At 38.1% G+C, this 23259-nt stretch overlaps 1 protein-coding gene across 11 annotated transcripts in view; it reads right to left on the bottom strand.

Moving 5' to 3' along the window:
* The window catches only part of EPS15 (epidermal growth factor receptor pathway substrate 15), a 161261-nt gene that overhangs the window by 35422 nt on the left and 102580 nt on the right, over positions 1-23259 (bottom strand). For 7 of the 11 annotated variants that reach the window (XM_077957535.1, XM_077957525.1, XM_015139357.3 and 4 more), the window contains 5 exons: positions 20331-20403; positions 6684-6845; positions 5282-5479; positions 2941-3144; positions 491-604 (listed from right to left, as the gene is read on the bottom strand). In XM_077957535.1, the coding sequence (XP_077813661.1) occupies positions 491-604; positions 2941-3144; positions 5282-5479; positions 6684-6845; positions 20331-20403 (751 nt within the window). The remainder of the gene's footprint in view (positions 1-490; positions 605-2940; positions 3145-5281; positions 5480-6683; positions 6846-20330; positions 20404-23259) is intronic. The other 4 variants (XM_015139372.3, XM_077957522.1, XM_077957517.1 and 1 more) reach the window with 1 other exon arrangement.

Here is a 23259-nt window from a genome sequence, read left to right as displayed (position 1 = left end):
AAAAGAAAAATCAACTGATGGTAATGTAACAAAATATTTCTCTAGTCATAAAGTACATTTAACACGTTTCTCTTTCCTTCACCTAAAATAGTGTATAATTCATCTAAGGAAAACAGTATAAGGACATTTTTAAAATATATCATTTAATTTTTAGAGATAAGGTCTCTCTATGTTGCCTAGTGCCACCAGCTCAGGCTCAAGCAATCCACCTACTTCAGCCTCCTGAGTAGTTGGGACTACAGGCACTTGCCACCACATCCAGCTATTAAGAACATTTATTTATTATTTATTTATTTTATATGTATAAATTCAAGGGGTCCAAGTGGAATTCTGTTACATCACTATATTGCCTAATGGTAAAGTCGGGGCTTTTGATGTATCTGTCATCTGAATAATGTATATTGTACCCATTAAGTAATGTCTGATAATTCACCTCCTCCTGTCCTTCCACCCTTATGAGTCTCCAATGTTAATATAGAATTATTTTTACCTCTTTTGAATGTCTGTTATTATCGAGTTCAGAACAAACTTTTTCAGTAACAGCTGTAGTCACTTCATTTTCATCAGTCACACCAGAAGGCAGTAGTTCAGGACTACTTCTTGCCTACAAAATATTAATGCAAGTAGATTAACAATATACTTTTTGACTTGGCAGAGACAACTGACTAAAGATAACCAAAAATTATTTAAAAATAAAAAGACAAGTAGAACATATTCATCAAATAATTTCTCCTATAATCTTTTTTAGGGAAATGGTGTCATCAAGCATCAAAGTCATTCATGTCAGAAACCTTCAGGTCATCTTTAATCCTCAGTTAGAATAAGACTCCAAGTCTTGCTCAGTCTACCTCTTACCTCTTTTTCAAATCCTTGCCTTCTTCTCCATCCTCACTGTCACTGTCAGTCACTTACAGTATTATTATCTTTGGTTCCAATTACTATAGCAGTCTTCCTTCCAACTGCTTTCCTGCCTGCAATACGTGCATTTCCAATCTCTTCTCCTTATTGTAGCCAAACTAATAGCTCTAAGATTTGGATGTGATCATGACCCTTCTGGTTAAAATTCTTCAATGGCTTCCCATTGTCTTCTTCATTTAGACGAGTGGGTGAAAGACTTAAGAAGCAGTAGGGGCAGACTGGGTGCAGTGGCTCACACCTGTAATCCCAATGCTATGGGAGGCCGAGGCAGGCAGATCACGAGGTCAGGAGATCGAGACCATCCTGGCTAACACGGTGAAACCCCGTCTCTACTAAAAATGCAAAAAATTAGCCAGGTGTGGTGGCACGCGTCTGTATTCCCAGCTACTCAGGAGGCTGAGGCAGAAGAATAGCTTGAACTTGGGAGGCAGAGGTTGCAGTGAGCCGAGACCGCGTCACTGCACTCCAGCCTGGCCCACAGAGCGAGACTCAGTCTCAAAAAAAAAAAAAAAAAAAAAATAGCAGGGGCAATATCTATTTTATACCACCCTTATCTATTTGAAGGATAACCTAGTAATCTGCCTTTTGCAATTGAAAGAATACTGGATAATCCATACGTGACTGTACTGTGTAGATAAAATCGAGTCTGTTAACTTTTCACTTTTAATACCTCTCAAACTTCTATTCTTCTTATTATCCCTTCTACAGTCTTACTCTCTAATTCGTTTTCCACATTTCTAAAAGTTAATCACATCACTTCTTGCTCAAAATTCTTCAATGGCTGTTCACTGTAGTAGGATAAATCCCCCAAAGCTTTAAGATGAATCTAAATTTCTCACTTTCTGGCACTTTCTGACCTAAAAGTGGTCATTTTTATCCAGGTACACATGACAATCACCCATAGAATGTGTTTTTAAAATACATGTATCTGGCTCTATCCCAGAAACTAGTTCAGCAAGTTTGGGGAATCACCTATACTTTGATAAGCACCAGAGGTAATGCAGATGCCTACTAGGAGCACCTCATCTCTTACCAATACCCTCTCCATCATCACAAGATATCCTTCAGAACTTCTCAAGATTCTGTGCTGCATGTATTCTTCCACCTTGTACCTATATAATACTGTTTTCTCTGGCAGGAATGTATCCTCCTCTTCTTTGCTTAACCCTTTCTCACTTGTCAAAGCTCACTTGCAAAGCTTTTTCCAACAAAATCTTTATGAACCCCCTCCAAACTGTCCGATCTAAAAATTCTGTGCTTCCTTTAGCACAGCCCTCTAACACAGTGTTACACTACTACACTATACGCTGCTTGGAGGAAAGATTGAGGTCTCTTGTCTCTGTAGCTCTTATGTAATACAGCACTCTTGCACATAGTTGGTACTCTCCAAATAATTGGTAAATGAATGTCCTTAACACTATGTAATAAAAATTATTATAGTTTTGGGTGAGGTACTTAAAAAAAAGTTTTACTCTACGGAACAAGTGTTTTAAAAACAGGCTCTATAAAAAATAAATTAGCTGGCTGGGCATGGTGGCTCACGCCTGTAATCCCTGCACTTTGGGAGGCCAAGGCAGGTGGGTCACTTGAGGTCAGGAATTCAAAACCAGGCTGGCCAACATGATGAAACCCCATCTCTACTAAAAATACAAAACATTAGCTGGGTGTGGTGGCATAAGACTGTAATCCCAGCTACTCAGGAGGCTGAGGCAGGAGAATCACTTGAACCTGAGAGGCGGAGGTTGCAGTAAGCCAAGATCACGCCACTGCACTCCAGCCTGGGCAACAAGAGCAAAACTCCGTCTCCAAAAAAAAAAAAAAACAGCTGAAGTTATCTTTTTATACTATACTAGTTAAAATGTACAATTGTTTGGATTAGGACTCACTCTCTGCCTCTAAAAAGGAAATCTCAATTGTTCTCACATGAGGCAAGGCCATGTATTTATATTAGATATAATGCCAATGAAACTTGGATCTGCACAAGGAAGTTGATTATGAAAGTTACCAAAGTATTAGACTCACTGGAGATTCCTGGTGTATGGGCTCAGACTCTAGGTTGCTCTGGCCTTCAGCATGTTCATTAAGGTTGGCTGTTTCACTGCTGCTGGTGCTGAGGCTGCAATAATCTGTAGCTCCATTTACAAGAATGCTGTGTGGGCTACTGCACCAATTTAACGTATTATTATGATTTTCCAAATCTTTCATTTCCATCAGTTTCATTTGCATCTGCCAACACAAAGCGGGAATAGAGAACAGAATTTATTACTCAAAAGACATGTAACATAAAAATGCCCTCCTCCATTTCCAGATGGGCTAGGTGTGGCAGCTCTTGCCTATAATCTCAACACTTTGGGAAACTGAGGCAGGAGGACTGCTTCAGCCCAGGAGTTCAAGACCAGCCTGAGCAACACGGTGAAACCTCATTTCTACAAGAAATATAAAAATTAGCTGGGCATGGTGGAGTGCACCTGTAGTCCCAGTTACTCAGGAGGCTGAGAAGGGAGGATCACTTGAGCCCAGAGGTCAAGGCTGCAGTGAGCCATGATCACACCACTACACTCCAGAGTGACAGAATGAGACCCTGCCTCAAAAAAATAAATTAAATAAAAATGGTTATACCCATAGACTTGGTCTAGGATACATTTGTTTCCTTTAAGAAGAATCCTCTGGGAATGCTACATGACTTAGAGGAAGGATTCAGTAATTTCTGACAATAAGTATTCCTTTTTTTAAAGAAATTCAAAAAAAGGAAACGGTTTAAAGAATACCCATTCATCTGGCAGCATTCTCACTACAACTCTTTCAGGTTACCTGTTTATTGAGTACCTACATTAGGACAAGAACTGTGCTAAATGATAGGGATTTTTTAAAATGTGTAAGTTCCTGGACCAAAACCATCAGTCTGCTAGGAGAGAAAGACATATAAGCAAATATGCAGGGAAAAATCTTATTACTGCTATAATAAAATACAAAGTCCAACAAAAGCAGAATGCAGAAAATACCATAAAGAAATAAGAATTTAAGGTATATCTTGCATGATGAATGAGTAGGTAGGTACTCAGCTGCCAGATAACAGGGGGTAAGGAAGCACAAAAGTGAAGGACTTCATTCTGTAATAACTGAGCACACTGGACTGGATTTTAGAAGAACTGGATTTCAGATGTAGCCCTTTTCAAGGATATGTAACCATGAGAAAGTTACTTGAACTTCCTTGGCTTTAATTTTTTCAAATTCATAATGAAAGAAATGGACTCCATGATCTCTGTGTTTCTGTCTAATCATCCTTTTTTTTTTTTTTTTTAGTTTTTATTTTTTGAGACAGATTCTCACTCTGTTGCCCAGGGTGGAGTGCAGTGGTGTGATCTGAGCTCAATGCAACCTCGGCCTCCCAGGCTCAAGCGATTCTCGTGCCTCAGCCTCCCAAGCAGCTGGGATTACAGGCAGGTACCACCATGTCCAGCTAATTTTTGTATCTTAGCTGATACAAAAATTCTTCAATGGCTGTTCACTGTAGTAGGATAAATCCCCCAAAGCTTTAAGATGAATCTAAATTTCTCACTTTCTGGCACTTTCTGACCTAAAAGTGGTCATTTTTATCCAGGTAGAAACAGAGTTTGGTCATGTTGGCAGGGATGGTCTCAAAATCCCGGCCTCAAGTGATCCGCTGCCTCACCCTCCCAAAGTGCTGGGATTACAGGCATGGGCCACAATGCCCAGCCCTAACTATCTCATCATTCACTAAAACATTAGTCTTCATGTAGGGAAACCTGGAAATAAAAAAGCAAAGGATCTATACATAAGACCAACTATAACACTGCACACTTATCTACAGAAGGAACAATTTCCTTAAGAAACAAGTTTCCAAATTAGTAAATGTGAATTCAAAATTAGAATCACAAAACAGAAGAAACTAGGTTATTGTTTATAAAATAAGCAACACTTATTGAGCATTTATATACCAAGCACCATGCTAAAATGTCTTACAGGCTTTGCCTCATTAATCCTCATAGTGGCCTTAAGGGGTAGGGTATTTATTAATCCTCCAATTTTGAAGATGAAGACTCTGATACTAAGGTGATTTAGCTAGTAAGTGGCAGAAGAGTACTTAAACCTAGACCATCCAGCCACAAAGTCCACACTCTTAATCACTACTCCAATGATAATCATCAGATAGACATACAAGATGTATGATAGTTTCAATATACAACAGGTAACAACAACAACAAAAACCTATTGTATAAAATGACTGAAAAATGAACAGTAAACTAGGCAAGAGGTTGAAGGAGCAGAAGTTGGAAAGTATAACTGACTAAAGGATACAGAGGATCCATTTGAGTATATTTCCTGCTTTACAAAGACTTACTGAACTAATTTCCTGTTGTGAATCTTGTAGGTGCTGCTGAAGAGGTTCCAGTTGAGCCTTCCCTGACTCTACACTCTCCTCCAATTCTGCTGTTTCCTGCTGTAGACGGCTCAGCTCTTCTCTAGCTTTTGCCAATTCTTCTTCATAAGTGGAGATCTGTGATTCCTGACTAGTTAATTCAGCTTTCAGAGAAGAGATCTATAATGTGAAAGTGAATGAGAAGAAACGGGGATTAAAAGAAGAGATGTCACTGAAATGTTCCAAAATGCAATACATTTATTTGTTTAGTTTACTTTACTATTTTGGTGGGGTTTTTGTTTGTTTGTTTGTTTTTGACAGCAATAGCAAACAATTTATTTAATTTTTGAGAGAGAGAGAGTCTTGCTATGTTGCCCAGGCTGGATTCAAACTCCTGGGCTCAAGTGATTCTCCTGAGTAGGTGGGACTATAGTAGCATGCCCAGCCATACGTAGGCCTATTATGGTGTTTTATTGTTGTTGTTGTTTTATTTCTTTGAGACAGTCTCACTCTGTCACCCAGGCTGGAGTGCAGTGGCACGATCACAGTTCACTTCAGGCTCAACTTTCCCAGGCTCAGGTGATCCTCTCACCTTAGCCTCTCAAGTAAGTGGGATTACAGATGTGGGCCACCACACCTGGCTTTCAAAAAAAAAATTTTTTTTTTTTTGAGACGGAGTCTTGCTCTGTTGCCCAGGCTGGAGTGCAGTGGTGTGATCTCAGCTCACTGCAAGCTCCACCTCCCGGGTTCAAGCCATTCTCCTGGCTCAGCCTCCTGAGTAGCTGGGACTACAGGCGCCTGCCACCGCGCCCGGCTAATTTTTTGTAATTTTAGTAGAGACGGGTTTCACCGTGGTCTCGATCTCCTAACCTCATGATCTGCCTGCCTCGGCCTCCCAAGGTGCTGGGATTACAGGCATGAGCCACTGCGCCCAGCCACCTTTCATATTTTTTGTAGAGATAGGATTTCTCCATGTTTCCCAGGCTGGTCTCCAACTCCTGGGCTCCAGCAATTTCCCCCGCCCCAGACTCCCAAACTGCTGGGATTACAGGTGTGAGCCACTGTGCCCGGCCAATTATGATGTTTTTTGATGTATGGTTTTCATAGAGAAGGCTAACTGGTGGAGGGATAGAGGAGAGTTGAAGGTATAGGTATGTATTTTCTAACAAAAATTTGGAAAACCAGTTCATTAACTGCCCTATTTCCTCTAAAGAAGGCCTGTAATTTTTTTTATGAACCTTGCTCCATCGCCCCCATGAACCCAAATGCTGACTAGATTGCCAACTACCACCACCAATAACAAAAAGTAGAGAATGTTTTCATCTTAAGCCAGGAAAAGCAACTAATGTATAGATGCAGGCAGCAGGAAATAGCCAGACATTACCAGTTGGGCCTCCTCAGCACATTTCTTTCTGACTTCCTTGAGTTGCTCCTCCAGCTGGGCTTTCTGCTCATCTAGTTCATCAAGGAGTTCCTGTACCTGCTGTTTCTGGGCCTGTAGTTTTTGCAGATTAGTATTCTCCCTTTGAACTTCATCTTGAAGATCCTAAAATCCAAGAAAATTAATATATTTATTTTCTTTGTGGGTAGGGGAGGGTTAAGTTAGTAATTTTAAATCTGCCTTAAGAAAGAATAAAGTCTTATTGAGTATATCGTGTTGATGAGACTAGGGTACTTAACAGCTTTAAATACAATCTTTACTTGAGGACATCTTTCTTAGAATCCAAATTTAGATATTCAATTTGCTAACTCAAATCTGTCCTTGGACGTGTGATGGGCTTTGCTAACAGGTTGAAAATAGAACTCCTGGAATTTCCCCACAAATCTGTTTTAAGCTCAATCTTTCCCCTCTCAGATTCTCTGGTCAAAAAAACCCCACAAGGCATCTTCTTGGACTCTTTCTTTCACCTCTCATCTCTAATCTGTCAGCAAATCCTGTTGCAACCTTCTTTAAAATATATCCAGAAACTGACCACCTTTTCCAAACTTGGTCCAAGTCATTCTTATCTCTCTCTTGCCTTCTAATTGGTATTCCTACTTTCACTCATGCTACCTTTCAGTGAATTTCAGCACATCAGCTACTGTTAAAAACCTGTATCAGATCATGTCACTCCTCTACTCAAAACCCTGAATTGTAGCTGGGTGCAGTGGCATATGCCTGTAGTCCCAGCTACTTGGAAGGCAGAGGTGTGAGGATTGCCTGAGTTCAGGAGTTCGAGGCTGCAGTGAATTCTGATCATGCCACTGCACTCTAGCTTAGTCAACAGAGCAAGATCCCATCTCTAAAAAAAATAATATTCAGCAAATGATGCCAGGCATACCCATATGGCAAAAAAAATTTCAAGTGAATTTCTAAATGACAGCAAACAGAAAATTTAATTATAGGTCAAGTGGGATGGTTCACGCTTGTAATCTCAGCACTTCGGGAGGCTGAGGCAGGAGGATTGCTTGAGCCCAGGAGTTTGAGATCAGCCTGGGCAACATAATGAGATCTGTCTCTACAAATATTTAAAAATTAGCCAGACATGGGCTAGATGCAGTGGCTCACATCTGTAATCCCAGCACTTTGGGAGGCCGAGGCAGGCGGATCACGTGAGGTCAGGAGTTCAAGACCAGCCTGACCAACATGGAGAAACCTCATCTCTACTAAAAATGCAAAAAAAAAAAAAAAAAAAAAAAAAAATTAGCCTGGCGTCCAGGCGTGGTGGCACATGCCTGTAATCCCAGCTACTTGGGAGGCTTGAGGCAGGAGAATCGCTTGAACCCAGGAGGCAGACGTTGCAGTGAGCCGAGATCATGCATTGCACTCCAGGCTGGGCAACAAGAGCAAAACTCCATCTCAAAAAAAAAAAAAAATTAGCTGGACGTGGTAGCACGTGCCGGTGGTCCCAGCTACTCGGGAGGCTGAGGTGGGAGGATCTCTTGAGCCCAGGAGGTCAAGGCTGCAGTAAGCTGTGATCATGCCACAGCATGCCCAGACTGGGCAACAGAGTGAGACACCGTCTCAAAAAAAAAAAAAAAAAGGAAAAATTAATTCCAGGTAAATTATGGACCTGAATATAAAAGGCTAACTTTAAAATGTGTAGAAGAAATGCAGATCTCAGTGTAGGAAAAGATTTCTTAAAACAAAACAAAAAAGGATGAAACATTTTGAAAATGTTATATTATTTATTCATCCATGTACATACCAGACCTCGTGTTTAATAACAAGAACTACAGAAATTTTTAAAAAGCCAGGCGCAGTGGCTCAGGGATTAGTATCTCCAAAGTATGTGTCAGCAGGAGGTGGGCAAAAATCTCAAAGAGGGTGAGGTAAAACTGAACACAAATTTCTAAAAGTAGTATCTATTCAAAAGTCCCAACAGTCATTCACCAGAATAAGAATCTAAGAACAGAAGAGAAACTTAAAAGTAAAAGGTCTCTGATTTACTGCATAGGTTACACAAGATAGCACCATCATGATAATAGCCAACACTTTAAATGTTACTTACAATGTGCTAGGTTCTGTTCTAGGCTCTTCAAATATACTAACTTATTTATAGTCTATATGACAGATCTATCAATTAGGTACTAATATCATTCATATTTTACAGATGAGAAAACTGAAGCACTGATATGTAGGTAACTTGTCCAAAGTTAAAAATAGTAAGCTATGGATTCAAACTGGGTTCTGACTCTACAGCCTGAGCTCTTAACCATCATGTGATATACTATCTGCAGACTAAATGTCTCACATGTGTGTCACTATTTTTCAAATATATGCATATGTTTCTGTGATTAAATAGAACACTGAACAATGCTTTCAATAATTGCTTTTTATCTTATATTTTCTTAACCAACTGGTTAGTCTAAAAATATGTTGCTTTCTTTAAAAAATTCCTTTAGAGCCCAGGCAGAGCAGGCAGACAAGAAGGGAAACTCAAAGGCAGCAGCTGAATGGATGATACTTGAGGAATTCAGATGATGTTTGGTAAGTGTCATCAACTCTGCAAAGAAAGGCAGAAAGTGACCCTTGTGTCATGAATTGCTAACTCTTGCACAAAGGACTGATAAATGGAACTGTACAGAAAATTTAAGATGCAGGGACACTTGATTTCTGAAAGAAAACACAATTTCTGTATTTTAATTCAGTCCTTATTTTAAGATACCTGAAATTATAATATTGAAGGAGAAGAAATTTTAAATGAGGAAATAAGTACATTTGAAATCTTAGTTAAATCTGCTTATGCCCCTTCTAAATTGAATTTTTCTTTACTGTATTATACAGATTTTTGATTTGCCTAGGTTTCTTAAGAATCAGATGTTCTCTCATTAACCCGTCAGGAAACAACAGATTCTGGAGAGGATGTGGACAAATAGGGACGCTTTTACACTATTAGTGGGAGTGTAAATTAGTTCAACCATTGTGAAAGACAGTGTGGCGATTCCTCAAGGATCTAGAACTAGAAATATCATTTGACCCAGCTATCCCATTACTGGGTATATACCCAAAGGATTATAAATCATTCTACTATAAAGACACATGCACACGTATGTTTACTGCAGCACTATTTACAATAGCAAAGACTTGGAACCAACCCAAATGCCCATCAATGATAGACTAGATAAAGGAAATGTGGCACATATATACCATGGAATACTACGCAGCCATAAAAAATAATGAGTTCATGTCCTTTGCAGGGACATGGATGAAGCTGGAAACCATCATTCTCAGCAAACTAACACATGAAAAGAAAACCAAACACCACATGTTCTCACTCATAAGTGGGAGTTGAACTATGAGAACTAATGGACACAGGGAGGGGAACATCACACACCAGGGCCTGTTGGGAGGTGGGGGACAAGGGGAGGCAGAGCATTAGGACAAATACCTAATGCATGCAGGGCTTAAAACCTAGATGACGGGTTGATGGGTGTAGCCAACCACCATGGCACATGTATACCTATGTAACAAACCTGTATGTTCCACACATGTACCCCAGAACTTAAAGTATAATAATATTAAAAAAGAATTAGATGTTCTCTTTCTGATTCCTTTGACAAAAATGTTTATAGATTATTTACTATAATTTATTTTTAAAATTCCTTTGAAAATGCCAACACAATAGATGATCATGAAAGACTTTCCAATGCTAACATTCCGTGAGTCTGTGTGATCATAGTTTCAAACTGGTGAACTCCTTTAGTACTTTATCATTAATTTACCAGCATACCTAATTTTTTTCATGTCTAAATTTTTAACCTTGCCTACACTGTTAAGTAATCCATACCATATAGAGATATGGCTTTAGATATGCACATGGCATTGGCTCTGAATAAACCCATGCCAAAAGAGAAAAATGACTTCAATTTCTCTATCACCCAGTCTAGTAACTTCAGATTCATCTTTGATTTTCTCCATTCATACATGTCCTATAGATTCTACCTTAAAATCTCTGTTTAAGCTGTTTACCAAATTAGTTTAGCTTTCATTGTTCCTTCCTTGATATACAAAACTGGGTTTTCTCCCTTTGTTTCTTCCTATTCCTGATGTCCAACTTGCTTAAAAAGTAACTCACTGCCTATAATCCCAGCACTTTGGGAGGCCGAGGCAGGCAGATCACGAGGTCAGGAGATCGAGACCATCCTGGCTAACATGGTGAAACCCCATCTCTACTAAAAATACAAAAAATTAGCCGGGCGTGGTGGTGGGCGCCTGTAGTCCCAGCTACTTGGGAGGCTGAGGCACGAGAACCCGGGAGGTGGAGCTTGCAGTGAGCTGAGATTGCACCACTGCACTCCAGCCTGGGCGACAGAGCAAGACTCTGTCTCAAAAAAAACAAAAAACAAAAAACAACAACAACAACAAAAAACACCTCACTGCAAAGGAGTTTTCTCTAGTCACTGTTACTTTAAAAACATGTGATATTCCCTCTTATCTACAGGATTAAGTAAAACTTGCTGCAAGACATATTAAAACTTTCAGTTCTGGGTTCTACCTTCTTTTCCTCTCATATTCACCTGTGACCCAGCCTCAGAAGACCCTATTCTTTCTCCAACAGACAACATATTTCAATGACCTTATGCCTTTCCACAAGCCATAACCTCTGTCTTCAATGTCCTTCCACACCATAGGTACCTGGAAACCCACTACTGATTCTTCAGAATCCAGCCAAATTTACTCTCCTCCGACTCATCTTGGGCTTCCTTCACCTGTGCTCAAACTCTACTGTTTGTTCCTAACCTCTGCTGTCACACTTAATATACTGTAATCATGGCTACCTCTAAATTACAAACTTCTAAAGGACAGTGTCCATGCTTCATCTTTCTTTGATTATCCAAAATCTTGTACAATGCCTGGCACATTCCAGGGGATTAAGCAATGACTGTAACTATCATAGGATTTTAGTATGTGGGAGAAACTAATGGGAAACATACATGCGACTGACAGAAAGAAAAGACTTACATTCTTTTTACATAATATGAAACACTTCACTATGTATTTAAACTATAGCTATTCATTAATAACCCAAACTGACCTATGACAAATGCTTTTTAAAAATTTTTAAAATAATATCTACACTTCTAAATGGATTCATTATTTTTATAATCTATAGACCAAGGCTGATCTGATATTTAAGACTTTCATTATTTGGAAATAATCATTACTGCTTTAACATGTCACTATGGCACATACCTTTATTTTTTTGAGACAGGGTCTTGCTCTGTCACCCAGGCTAGAATGCAGTGGTATAATCATGGCTCACTGTAGCTTCAACCTCCTGGGCTCAAGTAATCTTCCCACCTCAGCCTCCCAAGCAGCTGGGGCTGCACCCACACCTGGCTAATTTTAAATTTTTTTGTAGAGATGGGGTTCTACCATGTTGCCCAGGGTGGTCTCAAACTCCTAGGCTCAAATGATCTGTTCGCCTCGGCCTCCCAAGATGCTGGGATTACAAGCATAAGCCACTGTGCTTGGTCTAGTTCAGCTATAAAATATTTTAAAAGAATGTTACCTGCAGATCTAAAGTAATTTTGTTAGTTTGAAAATATAATCTATTGAGCCGGGCAAAGTGGCTCATGCCTGTAATCCCAGCACTTTGGGAGGCTGAAGTGGGTAGATGACCTGAGGTCAGGAGTTCGAGACCAGCCTGGCCAACACAGCGAAACCCCATCTCTACTAAAAACACAAAAAATCAGCTGGGCGTGGTTGTGGCCGCCTGTAACTCCCGCTACTAGGGAGACTGAGGCAGGAGAATCACTTGAACCCGGGAGGCAGAAGTTGCAGCAGTGAGCTGAGATGGCGCCATTGCACACCAGCCTGGGAAGCAAGATTAAAACTCCATAAAAGGAAGGACGGACGGACGGACGGACGGACGGACGGACGGACGGAAGGAAGGAAGGAAGGAAAATACAATCTATTATAAATTCCTTACTTTGTTCATAAAGTTATTATACAGGTTTATATAACAATATGCTGGTCCCAAAATCATGTTTTAAATCCTAGAGGGAAAAAAGTTTTTTTCTTTCCCTTTAACTAAATATGTTCAAGAGTGGGATTAGGAAAAATATGTTATCTATCCCCATCAGTAAATACTGTAGTCATATTCCCCACCCTCCCTCATACACCAAAGAAAAATCTTTATCTACTTCATGTCTCTAATAATATCTTTAAAGCCAGATGTAATTTTGATGTCTTTTATTGTAAATCCAGGGACAAAAAATGCAATTTATCTTAAAAGGGTCACATAATATAAGAAAATGTCTAGGACATGATACTAAGCTTTAAAAGCTGAATACAAAGGCATATACAATATGATCACAAATTAATACAAAGAAATTTATACATATTTGTAGAAAATACAGCAAAATGTTACCATTTTTCTAGCTCTCTCTAGAAAGGCCTTTTACATCTTTTTCATACTTTTCTTCATTTTACAAATTTACCATGAATCCATGTTACTTTTATAATCAGAAAATGTCAAGTTTGCTGTTTTTTAAGTATCACATTGCTACCAATATAAAATATAAAAATACCAATATAAAAATATTCTGATGTGACTAAATTTTTATGTAAGAACTACCAATAATAGAATCAATGCTGGTTTCCTTTAATATTTTTAGTGAGCCACTTAAACACAACCTCAAAAGACAGGCTTATGGAAGAGGAAGGCAAATAAACAAACCAATATAATATTTACTTCTTCCTGCCCTTTCTCTCCCAAAGAGCAAACACATTCATTCAAATTTCCCAGTCCCACTCCCTTATTTCTTAGCTGCAGTAAAAATCTACATAGTAATACAAAACTATAGGACTTAAAGGAAAGGCTCCTGAGGAAATAACTAACATTAGTGAGAAACTTCAAGCTGGATAGATGTCCATATTAAAATTCATTATAATTAATGTCTCTCTATGTCTATTTCTAAATATGAAAAAAGGTCTATAAAAATTCCAGGCCAGGCATGGTGGCTCACTCCTGCAAACCCAGCACTTTGGGAGGCTGAGGCGGGAAGATCATCTGAGGTCAGAAGTTTGAGACCAGCCTGGCCAAATGGAAAAACCCCGTCTCTACTATAAATACAAAATTAGCTAGGCATGGTGGCAGATGCCTGTAATCCCAGCTACTTGGAAGGCTGAGGCAGGAGAATCGCTTGAACTTGGGAGGCAGAGGTTGCGGTGAGTCGAGATTGTGCCATTGCACTCCAGCCTGGGCAACGAGAGCGAAACTCTGCCTCAAAAAAAAAAAAAAAAAATTCCAACACTAAACTACATACAAAAAGGTCTTCCTTTCCAGTATACAGAATTAAAATTATTAAACTGCACAAAATCAAAATGAACTCATGCAAATATACATGCTAATAACAAACAAGTTTCACTGGAAAATTATTTGTAAGGCTACCACCATTGCAATGCAATTTCAATATCAATATCAGCATCTAGATATACTTAGCTACTTTATTTTGGTACAGATAGCTTATCCTGAGACTAAATTAAGGCAACAGATGTACCTCTCTCTCTCTCTCTTCCTGCTCCCTCCTCCCCCGCCATGCCCTTAACTAGAGCAGTGGAAGGTGCTCCTAACAAACAGTGTCTTCTGCTGAACTTGGGTAATTTTCTCTTTCCCAAATGTGGCCCTTAGGAACATCCTTTCCTGGGTCTGTGCACAGGCTCAGCACTATCGAATGCCATTCCCTCTAGTGAATGACAGAAGACATTTGCAGAAGCTTTCCTAGTTCTGCTCTATTCCTCTGATCATGGTCTACTTGCCTACTAGTGCCATCAATGGCAAAAGAAAGGAAGATAGCAGCAGTTGGAGCATGGCAAGGATGAAGTGAACAAGACTAGAGCAATATAGTGCCAAGGTTTATTTTAGAAAAATACCAGGCCGGGCGCGGTGGCTCAAGCCTGTAATCCCAGCACTTTGGGAGGCCGAGACGTGTGGATCACGAGGTCAGGAGATCGAGACCATCCTGGCTAACACGGTGAAACCTCGTCTCTACTAATAAATACAAAAAACTAGCCGGGCGATGTGGCGGACGCCTGTAGTCCCAGCTACTCGGGAGGCTGAGGCAGGAGAAGGGTGTGAACCCGGGAGGCGGAGCTTGCAGTGAGCCGAGATCTGGCCACTGCACTCCGGCCTGGGCGACAGAGCAAGACTCCGTCTCAAAAAAAAAAAAAAAAAAAAAGAAAGAAAAATACCAAAGCAAGCCATATCTGAGGTTACTCATCCAGAAATTAAAGGATATTTGAGCTGGCAATCTTGGCTTTACTTAAAAAGAAATTTCAAGGAAAATGTCCTGTTTTCTAGAAATCACTGAAGTTACTGAAAATGGCAAATTATCTGCTATCCCTCTATGCCCCATGAAGTGCTATGGGGTAGTGGAAATAAAATTTAAGCAAGTACCTAAGAATTTTAGACATATGAAAAAATAAAACTTTCATTTTAGCAACTCAAGTCAGAAGTACAACTGATGAAGTTACTTTAAAAGCTATTTGAAAAGTTAAACCTTTTAACTCTATTTTATATGAAACAGACACAAACATATATTAATAGTTCATATCAATATCAGTAATATATTTTATATATTATACATAATTATATAATTATTTATTTTTTTAAAAGAAAACTTCTATAAACTAACCTACAACTAGAAATAATCAGACATACTATTTTATCTGATGGAAGTTTTAGGACTATTCTTAATATTAAAAATGTATCGACTGTAGAACAAGATGTTTAAGTCAACGAACAGAAAGGAAGCCTAATAAAGTAGGGTGGGTGTTAGAAAACCCCATTAACAGACGCCTTTATTTCTCAATCATATGCTTCCCAGTATGTTCTAAAGAGCATTATGGCCAGAAAAAGAATGCTGAGATCATGTATCTAATTTTATTTCTATCTAAGATAAGTTATCCCTCTTCATCTAAGAAAAAAACTAAGTGAATTAAAATAAAAAAACATGGACAAGTACTCTGACTTACTGAATCTTTACTTATGATGAAATATAAATAATAAGGAGCTTCTTTTACATGAGGGTAGTATGAACAATATGAAGAAGTCTGACTTTTCATGATAACTACTGTGCTCTCAATCTTTTCTACCTATGGGTTCTAGTTGTATTGTCTTGTTTTAAATTGTATGCATAAAATCAAAGTTTATTCACTTCTATCGTGAACAGCTTCCTCAAATTTACCTCCATCTAACAATATATTGCCAAATATAATGAAAAATATGATCCAAGGTACAATTTCTAAGCTCAAGGAGCTCACAATATATAGGAAGGAAGATATTGGAATCTATACACATCACATCAAGCTAACACTACCAGGTAACATATGGTTCATGTCATATATAAGTGGATACATATTCCTCTGGGAGTTCTAACACAGGAAAGACTGGTGTGGACCAAGAGACAGAGAAGGGAAAGTTTAAAACAAGTGGTGGGATATGAGCTGGGCTTTAAGGCATGGGTGGAATTCATATAAGCAGGGAAGTAGAGAACATTCCAGACTATAACAACAAAAGGCATAAAAGTGGGAATAAGAAGAATATATAAGGCACAGAGTACAGAGTCAGTCAGTCAAAAAAAGAGGAGGGTTTGCATTTCATTTTTTTCTCTGTCTCCAATAACTCCTGAGACATGACATCCTCCCATCATTAACAGTGGCAGTGGGCAACAGTAAAGATTCCCACATCTGAAAGTCATCATACTAAATTGTTTTAGGAGGAAAAGCAAGAGCGAATGGAGTGAGCACTTCTGATATGACTTTAAGATTTTAGATATTAGGTGATACAGGTGGCAGTAGTGAGAAAGAAAAATAAGTAAGTTCAAACCAGAAGCCAAGTTTTTTCAATAAGATTCATTTTAGACATACTAATTTTCAAATGATAAATATCAAAATGGTTAACTGGAGATGTGGGACTGGCACTCAGGAGAGTTGAGAGCTTGATAAACATTTGGGTGTTATCAGTATACAGATGACAGGGGTTATGGAGAAGGAAAGCAAGGACACACATAAACACACACAGAGTCTGTCTGTCCATCTGTCTCTGGCAAAGTCAATGGAAGCAAAGGTTCAGAGGTAGGAGGATATCTAGAAGAATACAACCCAAGAAAGCAGTAACTAATACAAGGACCAACAGATTTGGCCTTAACATTACTCTAGGCCCTGGGGAGAAAATGCACAGTGTGGTATGGGCAAGCAGCAGACTGTACAGGGTCGCTACAAAGATAGGAAGGTGGGGAAAATGGCCACACAAAGCAATAAAAGTAGAGAAAAATAAGTTGGTAGTTAAGGTGGCAGCAATAGCCATGAAAGGGGTATTTTCAAATTGAAGAATCCTATGTCCAAGAGGCCTATGTGAAGATGGATATCAGAGAAGAAAGAGCTTAAAGATGAAGAGAAGGTAATAAAGAGATGATTGTAGGGTACGGAATAATACAGCTACTAAGAACATTTACTGAACACTTTCCAGGTGCCAATCACTCTGTGAGGCACTTTACTGCACTATCTCATTTTATTCTTACATCAGCTCTTAGTGTTTGTTATTTTTATTATCCCATGTTACAGATGAGGAAACCAAAGTGTAGAATGGTTAAATTACTTAAGATCACAAACCTAGGAAGTGGCAGAGCTAGGAACTGAATTCAAGTTTGTTTGACATCAAATTGTTGCTATAAAGTTCTATTCAAAACTGAAGAAACCAGGCATATGAGAGTGAATCTCTAAAATATTTGTTGACTAGCCAGAAGAAAAATCTTTTTAATAAGATCATATGTAGGCAATTCTTTAAGGTAGGAAGAATGTGAGTCTACCTTCTCCCCTTACGAAAAACAAAACAAAAAATACACACCCAAACCTTAGACATTTGGGATAAAATGGCTTTTCACAATGTTTCCCCCTTGGAATTGGATCACTTTGGGCCTAATTTGTCCACAGAACTTGGTAAACTGGTAGTATATCTCATAAAAGCTAACAGTGATCATCTCATGAAATAAAATGTGAAGTCATCTTCAAGAAAAAAATCCTGAACTGAAAGTTTTCAAGGCAGTAATTAACAGAAATACAGACAGGAAACAAAAATTCAGAAATTAATTACACAGCAGACTTTCTACTCTAACTGAATTAGAGAGACTACATAAACACAAAACAAAAAAAAGTTAAAACTTTTGGCTTCAAAAGTTTGATTTCTGTGTTTGAGATATGAGCTCATATTATCACTGTGACTTTATTAATATGGAGAAAAGCAAGAACACTCAAAAACCCAAGTGTGGCAGGTACTGATAAGTCAAAATTCCCTTACTTCTCCTTCCTGATGTCTTCATTTTGACATTTCTCATTAGCACCGCCATTAGAAAGTAGGGTCAGAAAGAAGCAGTGAAATACACTCTCTTTGATTCTGCCATTTATTAACAGCTCCAGTGAGTTGCCTTTTGCCAGGGAAATTAGAAAGTAAGTTTTGAGAGCTGGAGTTATTTACAGACTTTAATTATCCATATAGTTTCCAGTCTACACCTCAGTACCAATGGGTAAATCAGTTACCTCAAAAAAGGTAATGAATCTACTTGTTACCACCTACGATAAGTTTTGCTTCAGAAAATTGAAAATGATCACTACTATGAAGAGTTTTAATTACTTGTAGATGTCAATTATCCACATCACTCTTAGTCTAGTGCCTCATTACCATGCATAACATAGATACCTGTAGTGGGATGGAATAAATAATGAATCTGCTAACCCCAATCTTTAATTAATCCACTATATTTTTCAATGAATTTGTTTTCAATGATTACTAGTTGGTCTTTACTTCCCATGGCCCAAGATGCCTTACTTATACTTAGAGCACTCTATGTGGAAAAATTCAACCATTTCATCTTCTTGTGCCAAGCACACATTCTGGATTTTGCAAAGCTTAAGGTTAGACATACACCTTACCACTGCCACTAAGTAAGAAGGGCAAGCAAATCATGGAGAAATTCTGATGGACAACAAAACTTCTATAATTATAAAAAACCAAATATTCAAGGATAGCCTATTTAAACTGAAGGAAACAATGTAAATTTCAGCAGTCTTCTAAACTGGATATTTAAATTCACATCCTCAAAAAACGCAGTAGGGAAAAACCAACAGGTAGACATACTCAACAAAATGCTGTCTATTACAAGAACCTGTGTACTTTACAGCAGTAACTGGCTAAATTTAGAAGCTGTCCAACATTGTATCAATAGCTACATCTATTTCTTCGAATTATGAAAACTTGAATAGATTATTTTATCTTCCATTTTACACTATTTTTAGTAATAACTGCTTAAAATGTGTGGCTCTTTTGCATTTCCTAAGAAGCTCAAAAACTGCACAAAGTAATGTAATTCAGATAACTTACCCTCTTACGCCCACCTAACCTCACTACCAGAAAGAGAATTACATTGAAGATGAACTCTTAACTTGCACTGCCTTTAGGAAAATTCAAGTAAATATAATAAATGTAGTCACCTAATCAGAGAATCAACTTCCGACAACAAGTCCCTCTGGTTTCTTCCTCAACTCTTCAGTAAATCATTCTCCCCGCCCTAGCACAGTCCACCAGACAGACAATCTCTAATGAATGTCCTGCATCAAAACAAAACAATGGACCTAACAATTTAGAGTTTTTCCCTACTTAAAACTATTAGGAAAAGCAGGAAAATCCAACATACAAGCAACACATTAAGAAATGCCCACCCAAGAGTTCTTACTAGCAACTGCTACCAGTGCTTCTATATCCAATCTCCTCTATGTGCCAGTTCAGCATTCAGGAAACAGTACCCCAATAACATGGCCACATGCACTGCTTACTGCTCTAAGTAAGGCACTGCCCAGTTTTCTCTATTTCTAAGGTTAGAAACACTGCTACCCCCTTATTTTTATCATTTCCCAAACAAAAACGGAGGTTTTATCATCCTTTCTCTTTGTAAAATGAAACTATTTAACACAACACCTAATGAAAATGAATTAAAGCTCTTTATGCCAAAGTTTAAGATATGCTGGTTACTAAGCTACTCATAAAATACTACTTTAAATTGTTCTATATCATCTCCCACCCTACCAGTATTATGAGAAACAGTTCTTTAACACACTAGATCTCCTAGCTAACAAAAATTTCACATGCATGAAAAAGCATTTTGGTTTTTGATGATGATGAGGAGGAGGAGGAGGAGGAGGAGATGATGGTCTCACTCTAATTTTACTGGTGCAAAAATATTAACATTGTAAGTCATGCAAACTTACACCTTTAATGATATAATATGCAGGTAAGTACCATTTAAAAAATACTTTCAAAACCAGAAATCTATGCTGAAAAATACTGCTTTCTCATTGCAGTATAATCTTTGCAGGCCAGAATTCCAAGCCAGAACAATCATCTTGGAAAAGATAAACATTTATATAATATAAACACGTTAAGCATTCCTTTGACCTAATACAACATCCAGCAAATACTAAATAACCATATACATTTAAAATGAATAGTCCTAAATCAGAAGTGGAACACTAAATTTTATGGTCACTTACTTGAACCTCGCTTGTCCTTTGTTTAATAGTATCTTCTTTCTCCTTAAGGTCCTGTTCCACATTATTCTTTTCCCTAGAAGACCAGCAAACAATGCAAGAATATTTTAGAACATCAGCTACAGCTGGTATGGTTATCCATCCTCCTAATCCTGAATCGTTTTTTAAATACATAGTGAAACATTCAATTTTTAAATGAAGGGCAGATTTTTCCACCCTCTTTTAATTATTCATGGAATAAAAATCAATATAAGCTCCGTTTGTAAAAAAAAATTGCTTTCTCACTAAAATGTGGTGAAAAAAGGATAGATTAAAAAAGGAAGAGGAGAAAAATAATCAATGAAACACTCAGGTTTCACTGATGTCACTGTTGCTATGGAAATAGTGTCCAATGAAAATTGCTGGTAAAGAAAAGGAGGGGTTGCATCAGCTCTGTAAGGTTAACCCTTAGGTACCACTGTCAAATTAAATGAAAATGGCTAATAGAAACAGTCAACAATATTAAGGAAAAAGACATTTACTGAAGTGTTAATTTCCCTTTAAATCACTGGTATGCATCAATTTTAGAATGAAACAACAGAGAAAATGGGAAAGATTGTTAATACACAGGCAATGTGCTCTATCAAAAATTACATCTCAAAAAAAGCTATTTTAGGACCATATATCAAATCAAATTGATCAAATATACACACAGTATATATAAAGTAAAAAAAGAACCACAGCAGCATTTACCTCTTCTACTCTTCAAATCAAACATGCTGGGCTCCACTTTTACTTTGAAACATGGTTACCTAAATTCTTACACGCTTTAATCAGGCCTGGGTTGCTATGAATGAATCCCAAGCAACCTTAGATTCAGAATTGCAAAATAAAGCTGTTTCTTTTGATTTAACAATTTAACTGCCCATTTGTAGTTGTACTGAAATCATGCCTGCACACGCACACACAAACACACGCACCTCCCTTCACTTTCTTTTCTGCAAAATGAGAGAAAAAGCCCAAAGAATTCTGCAGCGGTACATTTCTGGGGTTGTGGGGAAAGGTAAAAGGCGAAAACATGGAGAAGGGAAGACAGCATTTAACAAGTCCTTCATGTTAGTATAGCCAAGTTTCTTCTTCGAGCTTCAAGACTACATTTCAGTTTCCATCTCAGACATAACCCAAAATGTAAGCTCAGGCTCCATTTAGTTCCAGCATAAAGGAAAGTGAGAAAATTATACCAAAGCAGATACTTAAGGGACAACTGCATCCTTCATTTATATTTCTCACCTTCTTGAGGTGAGATTTTAAATGTAGAAAAAAATAAACTGTTTTGGATATGTAGGCACAATGTTCTTAAGATGTGTATGGAAGAAACTATACAAATAAAGCTATTTGTACATTGTACTTTTAAACGTTTGAGATGGCCAAGGAGCTCAATAACCGTTTGTCAGATGGGTCGCGATGTCGTGGAGATTTTAAACAGTCCCTTACTATGCGAATCATTGTTGCAGTCCGATCCTTCCATACCTCAACCTATTTATTATGCAAAGGCCATCCCCCACCTCCAACCCTTATATAAATAAGGCAAATTCAAGAAATAGAAAAACACAGGGGGAAAATTTTCTGAAAATACCCAACAAATTCTGCAAGCTCAATCTTGGAAATTTTCTTTCCTCCTTATGTGAGCAGATGAATGTTTTCAGTCTTGCTGCAGCATGTTAGAGATAAGTCATATGAAAATCTAGCACCCTCCCCCCATCCCAAATCCTCAGAGGCATTCCACACAAGGTCAGTATCAACTCAGCTCCCAGTTTCTGAAAGTAGATAGTAACAAAAATAGAAAACATTACAGTGTCAGAGATCAGCAGTGTACACGCTTGTACTGAATTCTTTCTGCTCTGCTGCTAACTGCTGTCACTGACAGTGTCTGCTCAGATCAAGTGTGCACGGAGGAAAACAGGGCTACAAGAAGGCAGTGAGCTGACTCAAAGTAGCCAAGGCAGAAGGATGGGAGAGCAAAGGAAGGAAGCTCACTTGGTGAAAATCCAAAACAGATTACAAAGGACTCAGCTCTGAAAAGCAAACACAGTCTATGTTTAGGTAAAATGGAGGAAGCCTGAGGAGTACAAACTTCGTAATTTGGGGTCTATTGGGGAGGAAGGGGAAGAGGAGGAAAGGATGGTGTTATTTCTAAACATACTCTGAAGACCATTCCCAACAACAAAAAAAATATGGAGATCTTTAGGCATTAATTCCTCTTAGTACGAAGATCAATTAAATTTAACTTTTGATTCGTGTTTATCTAATAAAATTCTGGTCTTATAATATTCCTTTTATTAGCACAACCAAGTAGTATAACATATATTGCTAAATAGAAAACTTAAAAAGAATTAAATGTTCCATTATATCACTTTCTATTTAAAAAATTATAACTGAAAACCTGTCCTGTAAATCAGACTGAAAATCAAGTAATTTTCTCAACCTAGTTTACAGTTTCAGAGATGCTCAAATGTTATTCTGTTGTCTTGCAATGACTCTTAACCTTTATAACTATTCTTCTCATTTCAGGCAAATAAAAATATCTAAACATATATTTAGGTGCACTTAGGATACTTGACCATATTTCTTACCTTCTCCCTACTTTGAACAACATGTATACTTTTCTACAGTTGATGGACACATAATCAATACAAGCATTATTTTTAACACTAGTAATTTTAAAACAATTCTCTTTAAGGATCTGTGCCACAGTAGAAAGTAATATTAACATGCAACTTCTCAAGGAGCCCACCAATATAGGTAGATAAGGCAGATATAAGACATTATTTCAAAAAGAGGTGTGTGAGGCTGGGTGTGGTGGCTCATACCCGTAATTCCAGCAGTTTGGGAAGCCGAGGTGGGTGGATCACTTGAGGTCAGGAGTTCGAGACCAGCCTGGCCAATGTGGTAA

This window comes from Macaca mulatta, chromosome 1 (genome assembly GCF_049350105.2).
Source record: "Macaca mulatta isolate MMU2019108-1 chromosome 1, T2T-MMU8v2.0, whole genome shotgun sequence".
In the NCBI taxonomy this organism is placed as follows: domain Eukaryota; kingdom Metazoa; phylum Chordata; class Mammalia; order Primates; family Cercopithecidae; genus Macaca; species Macaca mulatta.
Note: the sequence above shows the minus strand (reverse complement) of the source record. Positions and strands in the feature narration are given on the sequence as shown.